The sequence below is a fragment of the Neltuma alba genome, unplaced genomic scaffold (genome assembly GCF_004799145.2).
Source record: "Neltuma alba isolate B1F8T4 unplaced genomic scaffold, ASM479914v2 tig00013115_pilon, whole genome shotgun sequence".
Taxonomy (NCBI): Eukaryota; Viridiplantae; Streptophyta; class Magnoliopsida; order Fabales; family Fabaceae; genus Neltuma; species Neltuma alba.
Genome location: NW_021637437.1, coordinates 27,570 through 46,900, shown reverse-complemented (window position 1 = coordinate 46,900; position 19,331 = coordinate 27,570). Strand labels below are relative to the sequence as shown.

The 19,331-nt window shown below is 35.0% G+C and overlaps 1 protein-coding gene and 1 pseudogene across 1 annotated transcript; both read left to right on the top strand.

Annotated features, from left to right (window-relative positions):
* Positions 1-608: 608 nt before the first annotated feature.
* Positions 609-10,133, top strand: LOC114734560 (vacuolar protein sorting-associated protein 53 A-like; annotated as a pseudogene).
* A 1,676-nt stretch (positions 10,134-11,809) lies between these two features.
* On the top strand, positions 11,810-16,643 carry LOC114734559 (protein ENDOSPERM DEFECTIVE 1). Its single transcript, XM_028922173.1, has 7 exons — positions 11,810-11,997; positions 12,114-13,323; positions 13,907-14,026; positions 15,139-15,255; positions 15,382-15,471; positions 15,759-15,866; positions 16,167-16,643. The coding sequence occupies exons 2-7, from the start codon at positions 12,157-12,159 to the stop codon at positions 16,242-16,244; spliced, it is 1,680 nt and encodes a 559-aa protein (XP_028778006.1). The 5' UTR covers positions 11,810-11,997; positions 12,114-12,156; the 3' UTR covers positions 16,245-16,643.
* The last annotated feature ends 2,688 nt before the right edge of the window (positions 16,644-19,331 follow it).

Below are 19,331 nucleotides of genomic sequence, written 5' to 3'. Positions count from 1 at the left end.
AAAAAAAATTATACTTTTACATATTAATTGTTCTTAACTAATTTTAACTGTTTTTTTGATCAACGTAATTCGGTTATTTGTCTCTTATAATAAGGAACGGAGGGAGTATTAATATATAATATGCATGCATATGTGAAAACCAAAATCATTCAGTTAGCTTTAACTAGACTGTTTTTATGATCTCTATGGCATAATCAACCAAATGGAATGCATCTTAAGCAGCACCAAGCCAGACTCCCTCGGTCCCTCCCCCTAAAAAGTTAGTAAATGCATGAGGTTTCAGTAGGTTTCTTCTCTTGGTTCATTTCATGTGAACATTTCTGTGAGTATTCTTGTGAAGCGTAACAAACTGTTGAATTATGTAACTCTGGTGGGACCCTTTCATACTTTTGACCGTGCTATTTTCTGGATGCATTATATTTTCTTGCGTCATGTGCTTGAAGTTGTGTGGCCTACTTCTGTTTGTTTAGTTTTTAATAAATTATTTTCTATGTTAGATTTCTGCTTCTCATATCACTTATTCCTGATAAAATCATGTGTAACTGCACATTTGTTTTTTAACATATTGTCCAATTATTGATTATTGATGTTATCATCTTACTTATCAGGCTGTGAACCAATTATGTAGTCACTTTGAAGCCTATAGAGATATTCATAAGATCATTGAACTCAGGGAGAAATTTAAGAGCATAAAGCAAATTCTCAAGTCACATGTATTTTCTGATTTCTCAAGGTATGTTACTAATTTCTAACTCTTCGGCCTTTGGGTAATAGAATATGAGCTGGATACACATTTTCCATTTTGATTGCTCAATTGCATATTTGGTCATATTGGTAGTTATAACTCATTATGTATTTCACTATTTTACTTCATTGAATGCGGATATGTTTGTATTCTATGAAAAGGCTTTTGTTTAACGGGGGTTTTCAACTTCCTGTTCTCATTCTCAGCTTAGGTACTGGAAAGGAGACAGAAGAAACTAATTTGCTCCAGCAGTTGTCTGATGCCTGCTTAGTGGTTGATGCGCTAGAGCCCTCTGTTAGGGAAGAATTGGTAAATAATTTCTGCAGCCGGGAGCTCTACATCGTATGAACAAATTTTTGAAGGAGCTGGTGCGTGAAATTATTGCCAACATGATTTTATGTTGATGTATATTTATTGTTACTAATCTTCAATTTATTACATCTTCATAGAATTAGCAAAGTTAGATAAAACGGAGCGAAGATATGCATGGATTAAACGACGAATGAGATCAAATGAAGACATCTGGAAAATTTTTCCTTCTTCATGGCATGTTTCTTATCGGCTTTGTATCTTGTTCTGCAAGAAGACCAGGTATGATATCTTTGTTTAGCAGCAATTTAATATAATCTATCAATGATGCTTTATCCATTAAGAGAAGCCGTGGCTATGGTGGAAATGCTGCTCCATTTAGTGTGTTCTGGTATGATATAAGATTACAAAGTACATTTGATGCTGATCCATTAAATTAAACAAGGAATAATTATAATTTACTTCTTACAAATCAATATGTCCCCATCTCGTTGGAGCTGATATTTGTAAGGTGGATTTTATCAAGTATAAGATGTTATGATGTGTGCTTATCATGTGTGTGGATTATTTCTATCGGATGTGATGTTATCCAAAATAAAACAGGTTTTGGGTTTCATTGAATTTTTACCACTTTTTGTGTTACTTTTAATTTTTCAGCATCATTAGTTGGAAAATATTGTTGGGCTTACAGTATATCTCATTGCAGGAAACAACTTGAGGACATTCTTTCTAATCTGAAAGAAAAGCCAGATGTGGGGACCTTGTTGCTGGTAAGCAGTGGATTTGATCAGGCATTGAATGATTAACCACTGGCTTTGTTTTATAAGTATTGCTTCATGCTTCACTTGATATTATGCTATGCCACTATACCTCCATGTTATGCTCGGTTTTTTCTTGAGCATGTAATTTCAGGTTTCTTTGCTCATTCTTGCAGGCATTACAGCGAACTTTAGAGTTTGAGGATGAGCTCGCTGAGAAATTTGGGGGAGGCACACAAAGCAGGGAGATCGGGAATGAGATTGAAGAAATTGGAAGAGGGGGGGTAATTCTAGCAGTAGTGCTTCAGATATCCGGAAGAAGTATGAAAGGAAGCTTGCTGCACATCAAGGAAGTGGCAATGAGGTAGGTATTCTAGAATGTTGAGTTGACAATACTTATCCATAACAACTATTCATATTTGTGGTTATCAAATGACCATTATGTTTTGGTTTTGTATTGACAGGAAAAAGATGCAAATAAAGATTTGGCAGTGCCTGGAGCTGGGGTATGTAATAATTTTATTTCTCTTTCTTCAAGTCTAGGAATCAGATAAATCTCCACCTATTTTCTCATCTAGAGTGCTTATAACAACAACAACTGGCCTTATTCCACTAAATGGAGTTGGCTAAATGGACCGCTCAACTTCATTTTGCTTTATTCATAACCAACTCTTCTGATATACTATTTACCATAAATCTCGATTAAGTGTCCTTTTTGGTCTCCTTCTACCTTGCTTTATAGCATTAAAGATATCTGCTCACCCCTTCTTACTAGCACTTTCATCAACATTCTTTGCACATGATTGAACCATTATAAATGATTTTCTATCATTTTCTTTTCAGCATATGCCATGTCAACTTGTCCTTTTATATGGTCATTCCAAATCTTATATTTTCTTGTGTGATAGATATCCATCTCAGCATTCTTATCTTTACTACTACAATTTTATAATCTTTTGGACTAATATTTTTGAATGCTCTTATGCTGCTCTTTTTAAACTAAGTTTGTGTTTTTGGGGAAACTCTTCAAACCCATTATGCTAATCTGATAGAACAATCTGATAGAACCACTTTTGTTACAAAGACCTATAAGAGGAAACTTAGGAAGATGCAAGGGAAAGCAACTTTCTGATGATCGGAGCGTTGACCATCAGACTTGTAATGTTAGGGAGAAGAAACAAAGAATTAGAGTTGCTATAGGCCTGGTCTTGGAGAGGGCAGTATTGGGGCTGTGAATGTTACCTTTTGGCTTATAGTGGTTGGAGTCTCCTAGCAGAAGGAGTTCATATTCTGTATTTTGAGTGTGATGAGGAGAGACTGGCCTCTCAAATGCCAGTGGCTTGTGTTATGTCTTCTGAGTTGTTCCGTGTTTTGAGCACTAGTTTCTGTTCTTAGAGATATCTGGTTGTAATAGCGGAAGAAGGTTTTGACCAGAACCAGTGGATGGGATCCCTTCGTAAATGGTATTTTGCAGCATTGAATATCAAAGCTACGGATTTCCCTCGTTTATCTCTTGTCCTGTCCTTGTATTTTTTTTCCTGTTTCTTATTAGCAGGACTCTAACCCAATCATTGTCCTCTTAATATCCTCTCTAGTCTCTAGTGTAATATGTAGCTACAATCTTCCATGTTCTGAGTTTTTCTTTTTATTCCTTTTTGGTCTGGTTCATCAAAGCAATCCTGATAAACACTTGGAGTGGCTATTTTGACAGTTCAACTTCCGTGGAATCATTTCATCTTGCTTTGAACCTCACTTGACGGTATATGTAGAATTGGAAGAGAAGACGCTGATGGAAAATCTAGAGAAGCTTGTTCAGGTGATTTTTGTTAGTTTGTTGGATTGTGTTCTGTTATTTGCTTGTCACTTTCTCCATTGAATAACCTTTTATCTTTAATAGGAAGAGACATGGGATACTGAGGAGGGAAGCCAGAATAATGTTTTATCCAGTAGCATGCAGGTAAGTCAAGTCACTAGATCTTTAATATGATCATGTTGGAGCTTCTATCCATGCATTTTCCTTTTTTTTTTTTTTTTAGTTAATACAATTAAACATGCACCCAAACATGTTAATGCCGGGCTCGAACCTGAGACCTATCCAAGCGTGATTTAGAATCCTTAAAAAACTCTCAAATTTTGCTTTTGTTCTTGACGTTAGGTAAATCCAAGTATGATTTAGAATCCTGATTATACTAACTACAATTAGGAAGATTTTCCATTAATGCTTTGTTTTTTTTTTTGACTTGTGAAACAAGTAAAGGTTTTTCAATAGATATGAATAACTATATTTTTAGAAGTCTCTAATAATCTTTCCCACTTTACCAGTTTTTATCCTGCAATATTTTTACCTAATTAGTTTTCACTGTGCTATATAGTTGTTTCTTATCATCAAGAGGAGCTTGAAGAGATGCAGCGCTTTAACAAAGAACCAGACACTATATAATTTGTTCAAGGTAATTTTCTAAGTATAACTTTTTTCAATTTTCAGTCATTGATTAACATAAATTAGGTATTTTGTTTGATATTCCGTTCCCTTTCTCATAGTTGCTTTTTTCCTACATCAACTAGTCTGCTAAATGTGTGGTATAAAGGGGACCAATTTCTGGTTGTGACGTTGATGAATATTGGAATGTTAAAGGTCCAAGTTTTTGTATGTTATGAGTTTTTGCTTTTAATCTTAGGTTTTCTCAAGAATTCTTAAAGCATATGCTACAAAACTCTTTACAAGACTACCCAAGGGGGGCACAGGAATTGTTGCCGCTGCCACAGGCATGGATGGACAGATAAAGGTATAATGTAATAGGGCACTTTCTCCCATGATTTTTTGGCAACTTGATATTGTTGTGAAACATTTTCTTTTTCCTTCTCTGATCTTTGAAAATGTTGAACAGACATCTGATAGGGATGAAAGGGTGATTTGCTATATTGTCAATTCAGCTGAATATTGCCACAAGACGGTCTGTTGTAGTTTCTTTAACACTCTTGATCTGGTTTATGTTGTACACATGCTATTTTAGGTAACTGGTTATTATGCTTTGCAGGCTGGTGAACTGGCAGAAAGTGTTGCTAAAATAATTGATCCTCAATATGCGGATGGGATAGACATGTCAGAAGTTCAGGTAGCGATAATTTCTCAAATGAGGGGGACATTTTCTTGTAAGTCTTATTCTAATGGAGTCAAACAATCATGCAGGATGAATTTTCAGCTGTTATAACAAAATCACTGGTCACCCTGGTGCATGGTCTCGAAACCAAATTTGACATTGAAATGGCTGCAATGACACGTGTTCCATGGGGTACCCTTGAAAGTGTTGGTGATCAATCTGAGTAAGCTAGTTTCTTCATAAACCTGAACCTGTTCCTATCTCTGATCAAGTTTATCTTTTAATTGTATATAGTTTTCGTGTAGGTATGTTAATGGTATAAATATGATTCTTACAACTAGCATTCCTGTACTCGGAAGCCTTCTTTCACCTGTCTACTTTCAGTTCTTTCTTGACAAGGTGATTATTCTTGATTTAAGTTATGGTTTACAGAAATTAACCTAGAAGTGGGGGACAATTCTTTTCTAACATAATACATGTCATTATTAGACTATCCTTGAATGTTTTTGTTTCCAACTTTCAATGTTTCCAATTTCTTTCGTATTGCTGGCTAACAAATTTGTGTGGTACAAAATATTCTTAACATGGAAATCAGTGTGATGGAATTTGTGAGGGGCTAGGTCCTCCCTCAAGTTTTCCAATCTTTTGCCTTCCTTTCATCATCAGCCCTTTTCATTTCCACTTTCTTGACAAAACCCATTGAAAAGCTTTAACAGACCTGATACAACCCTTTCAACTTCATCCTGGGAGGTGGTAATCAGTTTAAATTTGGAATCCAGTCCGCATATTTGTGTTTGTTTAAGAAATCTGTCTCCGTACTCTAGCATTTTTCGTTGTTCTGAATATTGACTGAACTTGAGGAGATCATAACTCTTTATAGTTAATCAACTTAGTTCTCAGCATTCATGAATTCAGTTGTCTGTATTAAGTCTGTTTTCTGCTTTTATATGCAGCTTGCATCTTCTCTTGGTCCCCGCTTTTATTCGAATATCTTCAAATGCAGGCAATATCAGAAACAGGAGCTCAACAGGTACTAGCTGCTTTCACTGTTTAAGCTTCTAAATTTTTTCCTTATATCTTCTATATTTATCCAGCTTCTCTCCCAAATGCTGAATCTGAAAATCAAACTGTCTTTATCTAAACGGATCCTTACATGGCTTCTTAATATGGCTGGAACGTTTCTAAATAAAATGTGTGATTAAGCACATTCTTGTACCTTTTTCTTGAAGAATGACGTTTTCCAAATGCTTGCAAGATTGTTTAAGTCTTATAGGTTATCTAGTTGGCTTCTCTTGAATGCTGAATTTTGAAATGGTGTCATCTTCACCTATTTTTCCTGTCAAGTTAATGGTGTGCCTAAGATTGTGTAAAGCAGACTTTGGGTACCGTTCCAAGGTTATCTTTTGTTATGAGTTGTACATAAGAGAATGTCTATGAGGGTTGTTAAGGGTAGCTAAGGTAGTTAGGAGTGATCCTAGCTCTATGTATGTACCAGATGTAAGTGTAAATGTGTGAAGAAATGAACAAAAGTTGACTTTGGAATTCACTTTGCATCAAGTGGTATTAGGGTGGTTTCCTTCCCCTCTTGGGGGAAGCGGAAGCAGGGCATGCTTGAGTCCAAGGGATGGAGCTTGAAGAGTTTCAAGTGTTTATACAAGATATATGAACAAGCCTGAAGGAATACATATGGTCAGGTTCCTTGTGAATGAGATGCGTCCCATCACTTTTAAAGAGCCTCAGGGCATGAAAGTTCAAGAAGATGATCCATTAATACTAGCACAAGAAGAATATCGCAAGATGCAAGTTGGATCAGAAAAAGGAAGACCATGTGCCAGCTGAACACTGAGATAGAGGGAATGTTAGTGGAAAGGAAAGAAAACATGAAAACAAAGCCACTGTCCTCACCCTCTTAACTGATGCTTTTCTCTGGCTGGAGAATACCCAGTCAAGATTTGGAAAAGAGGAAGAAAGGTAGTTTTCTTGGGCGAGCAGTTCATAGTAAAAGAACGGGGAGAGCTGCAATTGCTGATTTCCATTGTAGTGTAGAATTTCTGAAATCAGTGATGCTTGAATTTGAGTCACCAATGTAGTAACAAGTGCCTATAATGAAGTTCTGGATTTAGTTTAGGCCAACCTATCCCATTTTCTTTGTATTTTACTTTCAAAATGTTAGATTCTTACCTCAGTTCTGCTAAACTAGATGAAAGGCATTATCTTTCAAAGTCCTTCAGAATGTTGAAGTAGAGAGGGGATGGGGTGAAATAGGGAGGTCTAGTGATAGACTTACTTGGCTTGTTCTAAATATTTATCTGATTAATATATCTTTTTGCTCCCTGAGTTTAGTGGCATAATTTACTTGGTGGAGAACTTATTTAGTGCACACCAATCTTGCCTTCTACTACCTTATCTTTTCCTCATCGATTTTGCCTTCTACAATCTTATCATTTCCTCTTACTGTTGATCTATATTTAGATAAATTGACTGACTTCTCTGTTAATGCAAGATCATTTTAAAACCTCCAAACATACCCTCGGCTTTAAGGGAGAGAGTATGCGACTAGAATGAAACCATCGTCTAATGTCCTGTGCTTGATGCCAACAGAAGATTGTTTATTGAAAGAAACATTGAAAACTAATGCATTATTCCCAGCTTGTATTTCACTTGAAAATCTTTTTCTTTTCTAGTGTTCTTTGCTTTGTTCTGTATTTCATATTCTTCATCATCAATGAGAATAAAATTGATCGAATTTGTCTTACAATAATTTAAGCTGCCTGATGAGGTCTTGAATTTTATGATGGAGACGTGCTTATGCTCTGATGCTTTTGCAGATGCTATTGGATACCCAAGCTGTTAAGACTATCCTTCTAGAAATTCCTTCCCTTGGTAGACAGGTGATTTAGCTCATGCAAATGCAAATTTGTAGTCACAACAATTATATTCTGTTTGGGCGCATGTGTCCCCTGTGTTGATTTCTGAATCACATATTTTTATTACTTACTTTTCGGACTTCTATGGCACTGATTTCACTTACTTTACTGGTGACATATTGATGGCCTTCCTCGCACTTCCTTGATTTAGTTTTGAGCAGAGCAATATCTACTGATAATTAAACTTCCCAAAAGAACAAGCTTTTTCATGACTATTGTTTGATATTGGAATCAATCGAATGATGATGATTGGAAAATGAAATGTATTAGTTTTATTGAATTTAGGGAATGACAGATGGCCAGATAGTTACCTTAGTTTGTGCGGTGCAAATCATTAATATGAAGTAGCTACAATAGAGAGGAATTGTCGCATTTTCTGAATTAATCCCAAGATCAAGCAGGAAATGAAAACTGGCTCTGTTGAAATGCTTGGAAGATAATCTAATTTGTGGGCTAGACAAAGGTTACCTGCCTGCAATCTATGATTTTGACGTACTTCCTCTGGTTCTTATTATAAGAGCCCTTTTAGGAGAAATTTTTGGTCCTTTCTCAATGAGTATCAAATACCTTTTTCCACGTATACCCACATTTAATGAGGGTAGTGAGAGAATAGAAATTAATTTAATGTTGGAATTTAGTGTAATTAATGAGAGTAAGATTGGAGATTACTTAATTTTATGACAAATTTATTGCTTTTAACTCTTTTTATTGGTACGTGTGAATTAGTCAATGGATTCTTATTAAAAGGACCCATGGGAGTACTTGGCTTGGCTGTGTTAAATAGTATGGAGCATTGTATTCTTAGTCTTCACACGTGCAGTTATCTTGTGCTTGTCAGGGGCTTGTTAATTGTTCGCTGATCATCCTGACTAACTTTTGATTTTCTGCAACAGACATCAGGTGCTGCTAGCTATTCGAAATTTGAAGTAGTGAGATGAGCAAAGCAGAAGCCCTATTGAAGGTTTGTTATTAGTTAGTTGGAAGATTGGAAGACTATTATTTCATGCACGTCTAGATTCTCTCCCTGATTCAAGGTTGTGTAAATCACTCTGTTTAGGTTATTCTTTCGCCCGTTGATTCTGTAGCAGATACATACCGTGCACTGCTACCTGAGGGTACACCCATGGAGTTTCAGAGAATACTGGAGCTCAAGGTTAGCTCTTCTACTAACATATATTCTATTGCATTATTTCTTTGGCCTGGTCTGAGATGAAAGATTGAGGGGGCCATCATCTTTGAGTAAGTCAAGGTCAAGGACCTGTGATAAGTTACTCTAATTGGGTACATAAACTGCATTTTATATGGCTATATTAAATGCAGGATAAAATGAAATTACAGTGAGCCCACTGCTAAAATTTTTTCTTAATCATAGTTTAACAATTGAGGATATATGCTTTTCATATTCCGGCAATGTTATTGCATTGCAAACTCTTAAAAGTATAACGAGAAGAATAGTCTTGAAAAGAATAAGTATCATAGTGCTCAGAGTCTGTGGCATTAAACATTACTATTTGGTAATTTGGTGTATGTGTTAGTAGATTCAAAGGAATCTCTTGATTAAAAGCTACAACCCTTAACAAAGTTCACTGCTTAGACTGACAAATATTACTACTACTACTACTACTACTAGTTATGTTTAGGAAGTTTATTGAAGTATTGACTGACTGACATTGTAAATTACACTCATTGGTATGATTCTATAGAGCATCAATCCTTTCAAAGGAACATTAAGTCTATTGTACATAAAATTTGAAGTGTCAATGAGCAATTTCAATGAATCCCACGAAACATTTACGATCGAATATGTTCTCACAATCTAATGTGGTTGACTGACCATTCAGCTGTTCAATTGGTTAAATATCTATACTTGATTCATTCTCATCTTCGTCGATGATATTATGATGCAAAGTTTTTTGAGTTTTAGATGTCCAAGATTGTTTTATGCAAGTTATTCATCTCGAGACTCCAGATAACTTTTGTGGCATGGTTTCAGGGACTTAAAAAGGCTGATCAGCAAACCATTCTTGATGACTTCAACAAACATGGGCCTGGAATAAAGCAAACTCAGATTCCACCGGCAGTTTCCCAGGCTGCTCCAGTAGCTCCAGCAGGCCTAGTCCTATTTCTGTTGGACTTATGGCTTCTAGGGAGGATGTGCTTACCAGGGCTGCTGCACTTGGACGAGGAGCTGCCACCACAGGGTTCAAGAGATTCCTTGCTCTAACTGAAGCTGCCAAAGATCGGAAGGATGGACCTTTCCGGAAATTATTTAATGCATAGGGAAGATTGAAGAGATTGTCATGTAAACATTTTCTTTGAAAAAAAATTGGGGTGGAAATCAAACCCCTTTCGTCAGTTATATTGTTCTAGCTTTTTCCCCCTTCACTGATTCTTGATGTAATTCTACTGTCCATATCTATATTTCCTTAGTCTACTGGAAAGCGATTTTGTGGACGGAAAGCCCCATCAAATTGCATATTTTTTGGTGGCTTGTTCAGTAGCTTTCGCCTGTTACGCTATCCTTTGTATTTTTTTGTCGTCATAAATTTTTGCAATTCTGTGTTCTCTTGTTTTTTGTTTTTGGAAGTTGTTTTGAATATGTGCGCAAACTGCACAGTGAGGCTTATCTCGTTTACATTCCCCCCCCCCCAAAAAAAAAAAACACTTCAGGCACTTTAGCATGGCAAGTTGATCCTAAAGACCTAAACATGTAGATTGTTAATTCTGCTCAAAATTTGGAATGAGTTGATTTAAAGTTGTGTTCTAGCTGTTCATAATACGCAATACAGGTTATTAATTGTTCTTGTATATTTCATTTTACTCCCCCTGAGGTGACTTGGAATTCTGTGGACATATTCGTGTATATCGATAAGGGAATTTACTAGTAGTGTTCTTATAGTGAAGTAAAACAACGAATCTCACTCGTAAATTGACGGTTAAAAAGTTACAAATTAGAAAATAAGAATATCAAATCCCTAAAAATCAATATTTTTTACAAGTTAAATGGTTCATTTTCTTTCATTGATTATTACAAAAAATAAAAAAACAAATCTTAGTTGCAAATTAATGATTGCAAAGTTGCAAATTAGGGAATAAGAGTATCAAACCATTAAAAGTCATAATACCTTTGATAAGTCAAATGATTCATTTTCTTTCACAAATCAACGAATCTCACTTGCAAATTAATGGTCACAAAGTTGCAATTAAGGAACATGAGCATCAAACTACTAGAAGTCATGAAAATTATTCCTCCTCCTTCGTAAATAGACAATTCTCACTAGTAAACTAGTAGTGACAAAGTTGTAAATAAGGGAATATATCACATGAGAAGTTATCGTATCCTTAACAACATACATTTTTTTATTTTCTCATAAATAGACGAATATGACTTGCAAATTAGTGGGTCTGAAATTGCAAATTAAGAAAAAGGAGTATCAAGCCGTTTAAAAGACTTTTGATCCTTATTTTGGTAATTTTCAAATTTTATGGCTCTATTATTAAACTAGTTCCCTCCCATCCCCTCTCTTTCCCCCAGTCCAGCATGAGTATAGTTCCCAATAGATTATATGTTATTCACTGCTTTTATTTTACTCTGCCCATTACTTGTTTTAGTTTCAAGTAGCTTCACATAAACATTTTTTTTGGGACCAAATCTTCATATAACGAAAATTAACAATTTATCAAAACATATTCATTTTTTTTCCTTATATAAATGATCAATCATGACAATAATATTGAAAATAGTGTGGCTTCTTGGTAATAAATTCCAAAGTGCTTTTTCTCATTGCCTTTTTTTTTTTGTTGCCAAAAAAAATTGAGGGCCCCAACCAAACAAGTGATAAAATGTGAGAGCGCACCCCTCAGAGAGACCTCGTGATGTGGATTTGAAATTCGGACCGTTGTGCAGTGCCAACGATAGCACAACGGTTAGTTTTCCTTCCTCTAGGACACGACCTTCACTCGTCCTCCCCCTCCGCCATTCCATCGTCGCTCACACCTTCTCTTCTTCCGAGATAGGTTGGCTTTCCTCTGAATTTGAGACTTCAAACTTCAATCCCTCCGTTTCCCACTTCCCTCCTCTGAAGAATATACTCCAAACGGAGTGAGAGAGAGACTCGGCGATGCCAAATCAATTCTCAAACCGGAACTTCGATTTGGTAATTCTTCAGTTTTCTTACGCTTTCTCTGTGAATTCCCGTCAAATTCTGGGAGAATTGAATTGTCGTAGATAAACTTACTCATCTAAGGCTATTTTCCATTTTTTCGTCAATAGGGAAAGTGAATTGAATGTTTGGCTGTGCAAAAATTCTTCGAAGATGATTCAAGAACATAAGCAGCTCAAAGTTACAGAGAAGTCCAATTCCGCGATGGACATGGTTACGGATGTTGCGGCTCCTCCTCCACCTCCTCTTCCTCCGCCGCCGCCCTCGCCCTCTCATCAACGGCGGCCTAGGGTGAGGGAAGTGAGTTCTAGATTTATGTCTCCTGTGGTATCTTCTGTACAGAGGCGGCCACGGCAGCAGCAATCCGAAGTAGATCCCTTGAGTACTGCTGATGTGAACCGACCTATAGAAAATTCGGAAACTCCATTTCCTTTTGGATCTCAGTGTAAATCAAATGTAGTAAATACGACTGCCACTATACAGAGAAAACAACGAGCTGTGAAACTCTTTAAGGAGAATGGTGGAGGAGGAAGAGTTGAACAGCAACCTCCTCACCCTTCAAAGTCCTGTTCTGGGAGGATCGGAAATGGTTTTACCTCACCCTCCTTGAGACCGGACACTCCAACAGTAACTGTATCCTCAAGATACAGACTCACTTCGCATCAGCGTTCTGCTAGTATGAATGCCACAGCTGCTTCAAAACTATTGCAAGCAAGTGGGATGTCATCGGGAAGTCAATCTTCCACTGCAAATTCATTTAAGGGCAACATTGGTTCGCCCCAAAGGGAAACCAATTCAGTGTCTGGGGATACTTCTTCGGTATGCTCTGATGACGAAAATCATAGCAACTCGGAGGTCAACTGCAGCATACAGTCACTTCCAGAATTTCGGTCGTCTGTGCTGGAGGGAGAAATGTTGCCTGCTGTGTCTACTAGATCAGTGGATGAGAAAACTGGCAATAAGGGTGCTGTAAGAAGTAGTGGGGACAGTTTGAAATTCCCCACAACACCTTTCTCACGTTCTCTTAACCCGTCATTATCAGGCAGTGAGCATTTACTAAATCATTCCATAAGGGGCAGTGAGAAACATGTGACTTCTCTTGTCAAGCAGTATGCAAATTCTGCAAAAGTTGGAGGTCTTTGTTTGCCCCCAGTAGCTCCGTGTCCAAAACCGGGGGTAGATATAAAGAAAAGTAAAAAAGGTTCCAATCATCAGGAAATCGTGCATAGCCTGAGATTGCTATATAATCGTTATCTGCAATGGAGATTTGCCAATGCAAAAGCAGAATCCTCATTGAAAGCTCAGCAAGGAGAAAGTGAGGTGTGTAGCCTATGTTTCTTACCTAATAACAAGTTCATAGCTTAAGAGAAAACCTTTATTATTTGTGTGGGTAGTTCTAAACTTCTAGTGCTGTTGATTGAAGGAGAATTTAGCAGACATGATTTGATGATTGGCAAGATGTGGGTCTATAGTTTGTTTAAGCTATAGAACCTCATTACAGGAAAGGCTAAAGGCCTAAATGATATAGATTATAGTCTGAAAGGAAATTTTGTAATTTCCAGCAATCTCATGAAAGACGTGGCACAATGAATAAATCCGTGACATATGATCTATTGACAAATTTTTTTCCACAGCTCATTTTAATTTTAGTTTATGTTGAGTCTTTTACTTAAAGTATAATTTTATGGCATAAGTACTGAGAACTTTTATACATGAAGGTATTATTGTGATTAACTATCCAGATTTTTGTTGCTTAACCATCTGGATTTCACTCTACGTGCATAATATGCACTTGATCTTTTAATCAGTCTGATTTAGATTACAAGTCCTTTTATCCCATCTTTGGCATTTTGCTCACTTTTCTCTGGTTGCTTTCCCCTTCCATGTTTGGTAATTCTTGCAGAAAGCACTTTATTCTCTGGCATTGAAAATGTCAGAGTTACGTGATTCTGTGAACTTGAAACGCTTAGAAGTGCAGCTTTTGCAGAGAGCAAAGACTTTGTTAACAATTCTTGAAGCTCAAGTAAGACTTCCGATGCAATTTTTTTTTGTTTTTGTTGTGCATCTAATTTGTGCATAGGGCATTGCCTTTTTGTTTTTTTGTTTTTTGTGCATATGCTTTTGCACTGGAAATTACATTACTCATGGCAGTATCAATACTAGAGTAAATTTTGTTTTTGCACATAATCCTAAGCAACTAATGTCTTCTAAAGGATGCATAAGATGCAGCTTATCCTGAGGCCTCTGCTGATGTCCGTAGAGGGTCTAGATCCTCTCAGAAGCCTTCTTTCTCCTTTTTTTCCCTCAGAATTTGATCTCCACCTTTGGATCAAATAATGAATAGTTCAGATTTCATACTTTATAGAACTATTATTATAACATTGCATAAATAGGAGAGGGAAGGTGGACCTCTGCTTTTTAAAATATTAAATCTGAACCATCTATTATTTAATCCAACGTTGGAGATGAGATTCTGAGAAGAAAAGGAGAAAGAAGGATTCTGAGAGGATCCAGATCCGTCTGTAGAGCACAAACTGTTAATACCATGTACTTGGTGTTTAATTTGTGGATAAGACGATGCTAGTTTTTTTTTTTTTTGGGTACAAAGAAGATGATTCTATATTTTGTTCACGATAAAAATACTTCTGGGAATTATTATTACTTATTGTGGTATTACTACTTAAGTCTATAACCTTTTTCTTTGAACGTCATTTTAAGAAACTAATATCCTCTAAAGCTATCTCTTTGAAGAGTAGGGCCAAGTTAATTGTCTAATACATTTATCATGTCTGTGACTGTAATTTTAAGAAACTAGCATCCTCTAAAGCATGCCTCTTTGAAGAGTAGGGCCACGTTAATTCTCTAAAACATATATTATGTCTCATATTTTGTTTTCTTTGTCATGATTAGAGTGCGTTCTTGTTTTAGTTTCTTCCACTCCTCCCTTTTTCATTTGCTTTTTCTTAATCAAATTTAATCTTCTGTTTTGTTTCTTCAAGAATTCACATTTTATTTGACATAACGATGTCTATTTCTTTCCTCCAAGCATGGTTTTCCATTTATTTGTTTAAAATAAATTATTCCTTGATCATTCTTTTGGTCTTGTTAACTTTTTTTCCACTAATCGTATCACAGATCCCTCATTTGGATGAGTGGTCCTCTTTAGAAGTAGAGTATTCTATCTCCTTGACTGAAGCAATCGAGGCATTGTTGAATGCCTCAGTGCAACTTCCAGTAGGTGGGAATGTGAAGGTATGATTAGGAATCCTCTTCTTTTCTCTATTATCCATTCACACCTTTTTCTGGGTCTCTGATATTGGATTTTATGCGTTCTGCGTGCTGCAAGTTTTACTTACCTACAAAATATTCATTCCACAGGTTGATGCAAGGGAGGTGGGGGAGGCGATAAACTCAGCCATGAAGATGATGGAATCAATTGTTTTCCATGTCCAAAGATTTACATCAAAGGTGCGTAAAGACAGTTGCTATTAAAATTACAAGAAAATACACAGTTTTCTCAAACTATTTGCTAACGTCTTTTTTGTTGTTAGCTGAGGTTGAAAAGTATGTATCACAATCTTGTGTATTACAAGCACAATTTTGAATAAAACAAAACAAAACAGAAAGTTTATTCTATCAAATCCAGCTAGCTTATGCTGGAAAAATGGACGCAAGTAGATGTATTTTGCATTTTTACTTGTACTTTGTTGATTGTATTTTTAGACATTGCACTGATAAAAGCCTGTCAAACTTAGGTTGAAGAAACGGACATATCTATTTCAGAATTAGCCGGGGTTGTTGGTGGAGAAAGAGCTTTTATTGGAGAATGTGGAAGTTTATTGGCAAGGGCATATAAATCACAGGTTTGTTTCCTGCTGAAACCAGTCATGCTGGCATATTCCTATGATAGAGACCTCTACGGCGTATCTATTTATATCATAAATGTTTAGAAACTTCTCAAAGTGGAACTTTTAAACAATTGGAAGTTTATCCGGGAGGCGGTGATTATTTCATATTAACTTGGGGAATTTGTGAGTTTTACAATCATCTATTACCTTTGGGAGTTTATTTCATATAGAAAGATACAGGAGGAATGTTCGCACATGGCTACCACATTTATCAGTTTTCTTCTGAATTTAAAATAAATATGGCCTGCTTTTCAGGTGGAAGAGTGCAGTTTGAGGAGCCAACTTATGCAAATCCATTCAACCGACCACAAAGCTAAAACAGTAGAATTATAAGCACAAGATATTTTCATTCTTGGTCCATGCTGTGGTTGTCCTTGCGATGCTGCTATTCTACTTATTCAACATGACATCCACCGAGAGAAAGTAATCACAGCTGAATTGTGGTCTGTGCATATATATGATGCTGATTTGTTCATAGCTGAAGAGACGGAATCAACAGTACAAGAAGCCATATGGATCTATTTCTCTGTTTTGTGTTTGGAGATGATCCATTCACTCATTTGTGGATAAGTGAGATATGTTTGAGCTGTGTTTATAGTTGCAATGCATGTGTAGAGCTCGGTCAATGGCCATCTCTTTCCTTGTCTCACTTATCAGATGGCAATAAAAGTGAAATGACATGTATACAAATTTTGTCATCTATTCAATCGGAATCTACTTGGATTTTATTTTTTTGCGTTGCTTTCTTAAGAATATCCTTATTCTTGGCTTTTTTATTTGTTTTTTTTTTTTTTTGCCAACTAGCTATTTTATTTGTTAATTATTTTGAATAAAATACATTGACATCTCTTTAGGTAGCTAAAATTATAGGAATCTCTCATCTGTTTTCGAAATCTATACTTAATTCTAATTTTTAACATCATTAAAAATATTAAATTGAAAATTGAAAATCTATACTTAATAGTTAGGTATACTAATGTTTAAACAAACTTCTTAAAAACATTAAATTGAAAATTAGTAAGAGTTATAATGGAATTGAAAATATGTCAAATTGAAAGTTGTTATGGAAATAAAGGAAATGTAGGAGATTGAGAAGTGGGGGATGGAGAATACAAGAGAGAATTGGGGGGAGAATATGAAGTAATCTTTTATTCACTTCAAGCTTCCAATCACCTGGTACATGCCTATTATTTATAAGTCATAAGTCCTTAAATTCTATTTCAAGAGTTATAACAAGAAATAAATCTAAATAATTATAGGATATATAATATTTGGAAGTTATGAGTATTTAATCATAGAAAACTCCCAAAAAAAGTCATTTATTTGTAGGTTAATATGACTTTTAAGGGTAAAATCCCAAAAGACAACTTTTTGAAAGTCATAGACGTCCACAGTTAATATTACAATATTTATAAGACTCCTTTTTGAATGTTCATGAATAAATAATGTGCCTCATTAAAACCTTACTAGGAAAACTAAACGGGACAAAAATCTACTGAAAGAAAAAGAATACATCATACATGTTGAATTTGCCTCATTAAAAACCAGGAAAACTCTGCGGGACAAAACCTTGGTTAAGAAAAAGAGTACAGCATTTATTTTTCCCGCTCAGTGAAAATATCACTTTTACTCCCACTAATGATAATATAACTTTTAACATTTCATCTCAATAGAATATACTGATTTCTTAAGTGGATTATTTTTAATGTTTTTTTGAGCATATCTTCTTTTTAGCCAAACTATGCATACTGTATTGTCATTGATATACTTTCCACTTGCATTGTATATTGTGAAAATAACAAACGAAAAGTTGTCTTGAAAATCACCATGAGATGATATATCTTACATCCTCATGATTAATTTATTTTGAACTTTTTAAATCTCAAATACATTATACATCGACTTGCATATAGGCAGAAACTTAATCACAACATGCAATATCAACAAAATATTTAAATATAATCATAAAATAAATATATAAGACTTCAAGTTCATAAAATACAATATCTTTTCATGGACAAAATCATCATAGCAAAAACTGATTATTTAGAAATTACTTACACATTCAACAAATTGATCTGGTACTCAAGTTACATTCAAAATTGTTCATCCGTTTTTTTTTTTTTAGTCAAATATGTATACCCATATTATAACATTTTATATATTGAGTGATTTTCTTGTATATGCTTTTGACATTGTAAATCCTTCAAAAATTCGTATGTAAATTCCATGATATAGAGAGACACATGTATAGGCTATAACAATATCCAACATATGGATATTTGTTTTTCTTTTCTTGCTAGATAAATAATATATGTAAAAATAGTTACCTCCACCACAAAATTTGTCTCACCATACTCATTACAAGGCCTTTGTGAAAATTTTCATTTTCACATAACTGTTCACATATCCCATAAAAACTTTATATTCTATGTGTCTGGACTACACATCTATAATTTTCATGTATTGAAAGAACATAATCATATTTTCGTTGCGTCTTCTCTTTTTTAATTTTTTGCCAAATTTTTATTTCTTTTGCATGACAGACTTACATATAATATCCTCTTTTATTTTGATCATGTGATGTTACTAAAAACATTGTCAATAACTTTATCTGCTTTGCACGCCTCCTTTCAATCTCTTGTATTTCCTTTATTTTCATAACAAAAGTTAAGAAGTTGAAATATATTGAAAATCCTACCAAATAACGATGATAAATCTCTATTTTAATATGTTATTTGATATCTTTTTGGGAATATTTATTAGTTCAAGTGGGATAATTTGCTTTTATTATTATGGCTATTTTGAATTAAATATTGATTACATGAAATTACAGTTTTAAAAGGGAATTTTATCATATTTGTGTCTCCTCTTAAATAATTGATTTTGGGCTGTATAATATTATTTCAATTTATTTTTTATAGGCTTTAGAAAAGAAAAATAAATAAAAGAAAAGCTGAAAGAAAAAATTGAAAAAAAATAAAATAAAGACGCAAGCCCACCTTCTTGGACAATGGACATCAAGGCATTTGGTTATTATGATATACTACCTCCGTTACTTAATATAAGATCTTATTTGACTTTTATTTTGATCCTAAATAGAAGACTTCAATTTATTTTGTCTTTCATATTTATCTATTTTTTTCTAAGATAGTCCTTCTAATAATGGTAATTCTAACCAATACACTTGATTAATAAGGATATTTTAGAAAAAACAACATCTATTTATTGCAAATAACTAACTTAACTTATTTTTTTAATCTTCTCAAATTAGTCAACTAAATCTTATAATTAAAATGAGAGGGGAGTATAAATACATGTGTGTGTATTGATTCATCAAGGGAGAAAACACAAGCCGCCGCATACTCCAGATTCTCATCTCCAATTTTCATCTTTTTCCTTCGGCCAATAACGCGACTT

Coding starts and splice junctions, on each gene's coding strand:
- LOC114734559 (XM_028922173.1), top strand. CDS start 12,157: ATGATTCAAGAACATAAGCAGCTCAAAGTTACAGAGAAGTCCAATTCC. Junction 15,256..15,381: donor CAGTAGGTGGGAATGTGAAG/GTATGATTAGGA, acceptor TTCATTCCACAG/GTTGATGCAAGGGAGGTGGG. Junction 15,867..16,166: donor CAAGGGCATATAAATCACAG/GTTTGTTTCCTG, acceptor CCTGCTTTTCAG/GTGGAAGAGTGCAGTTTGAG.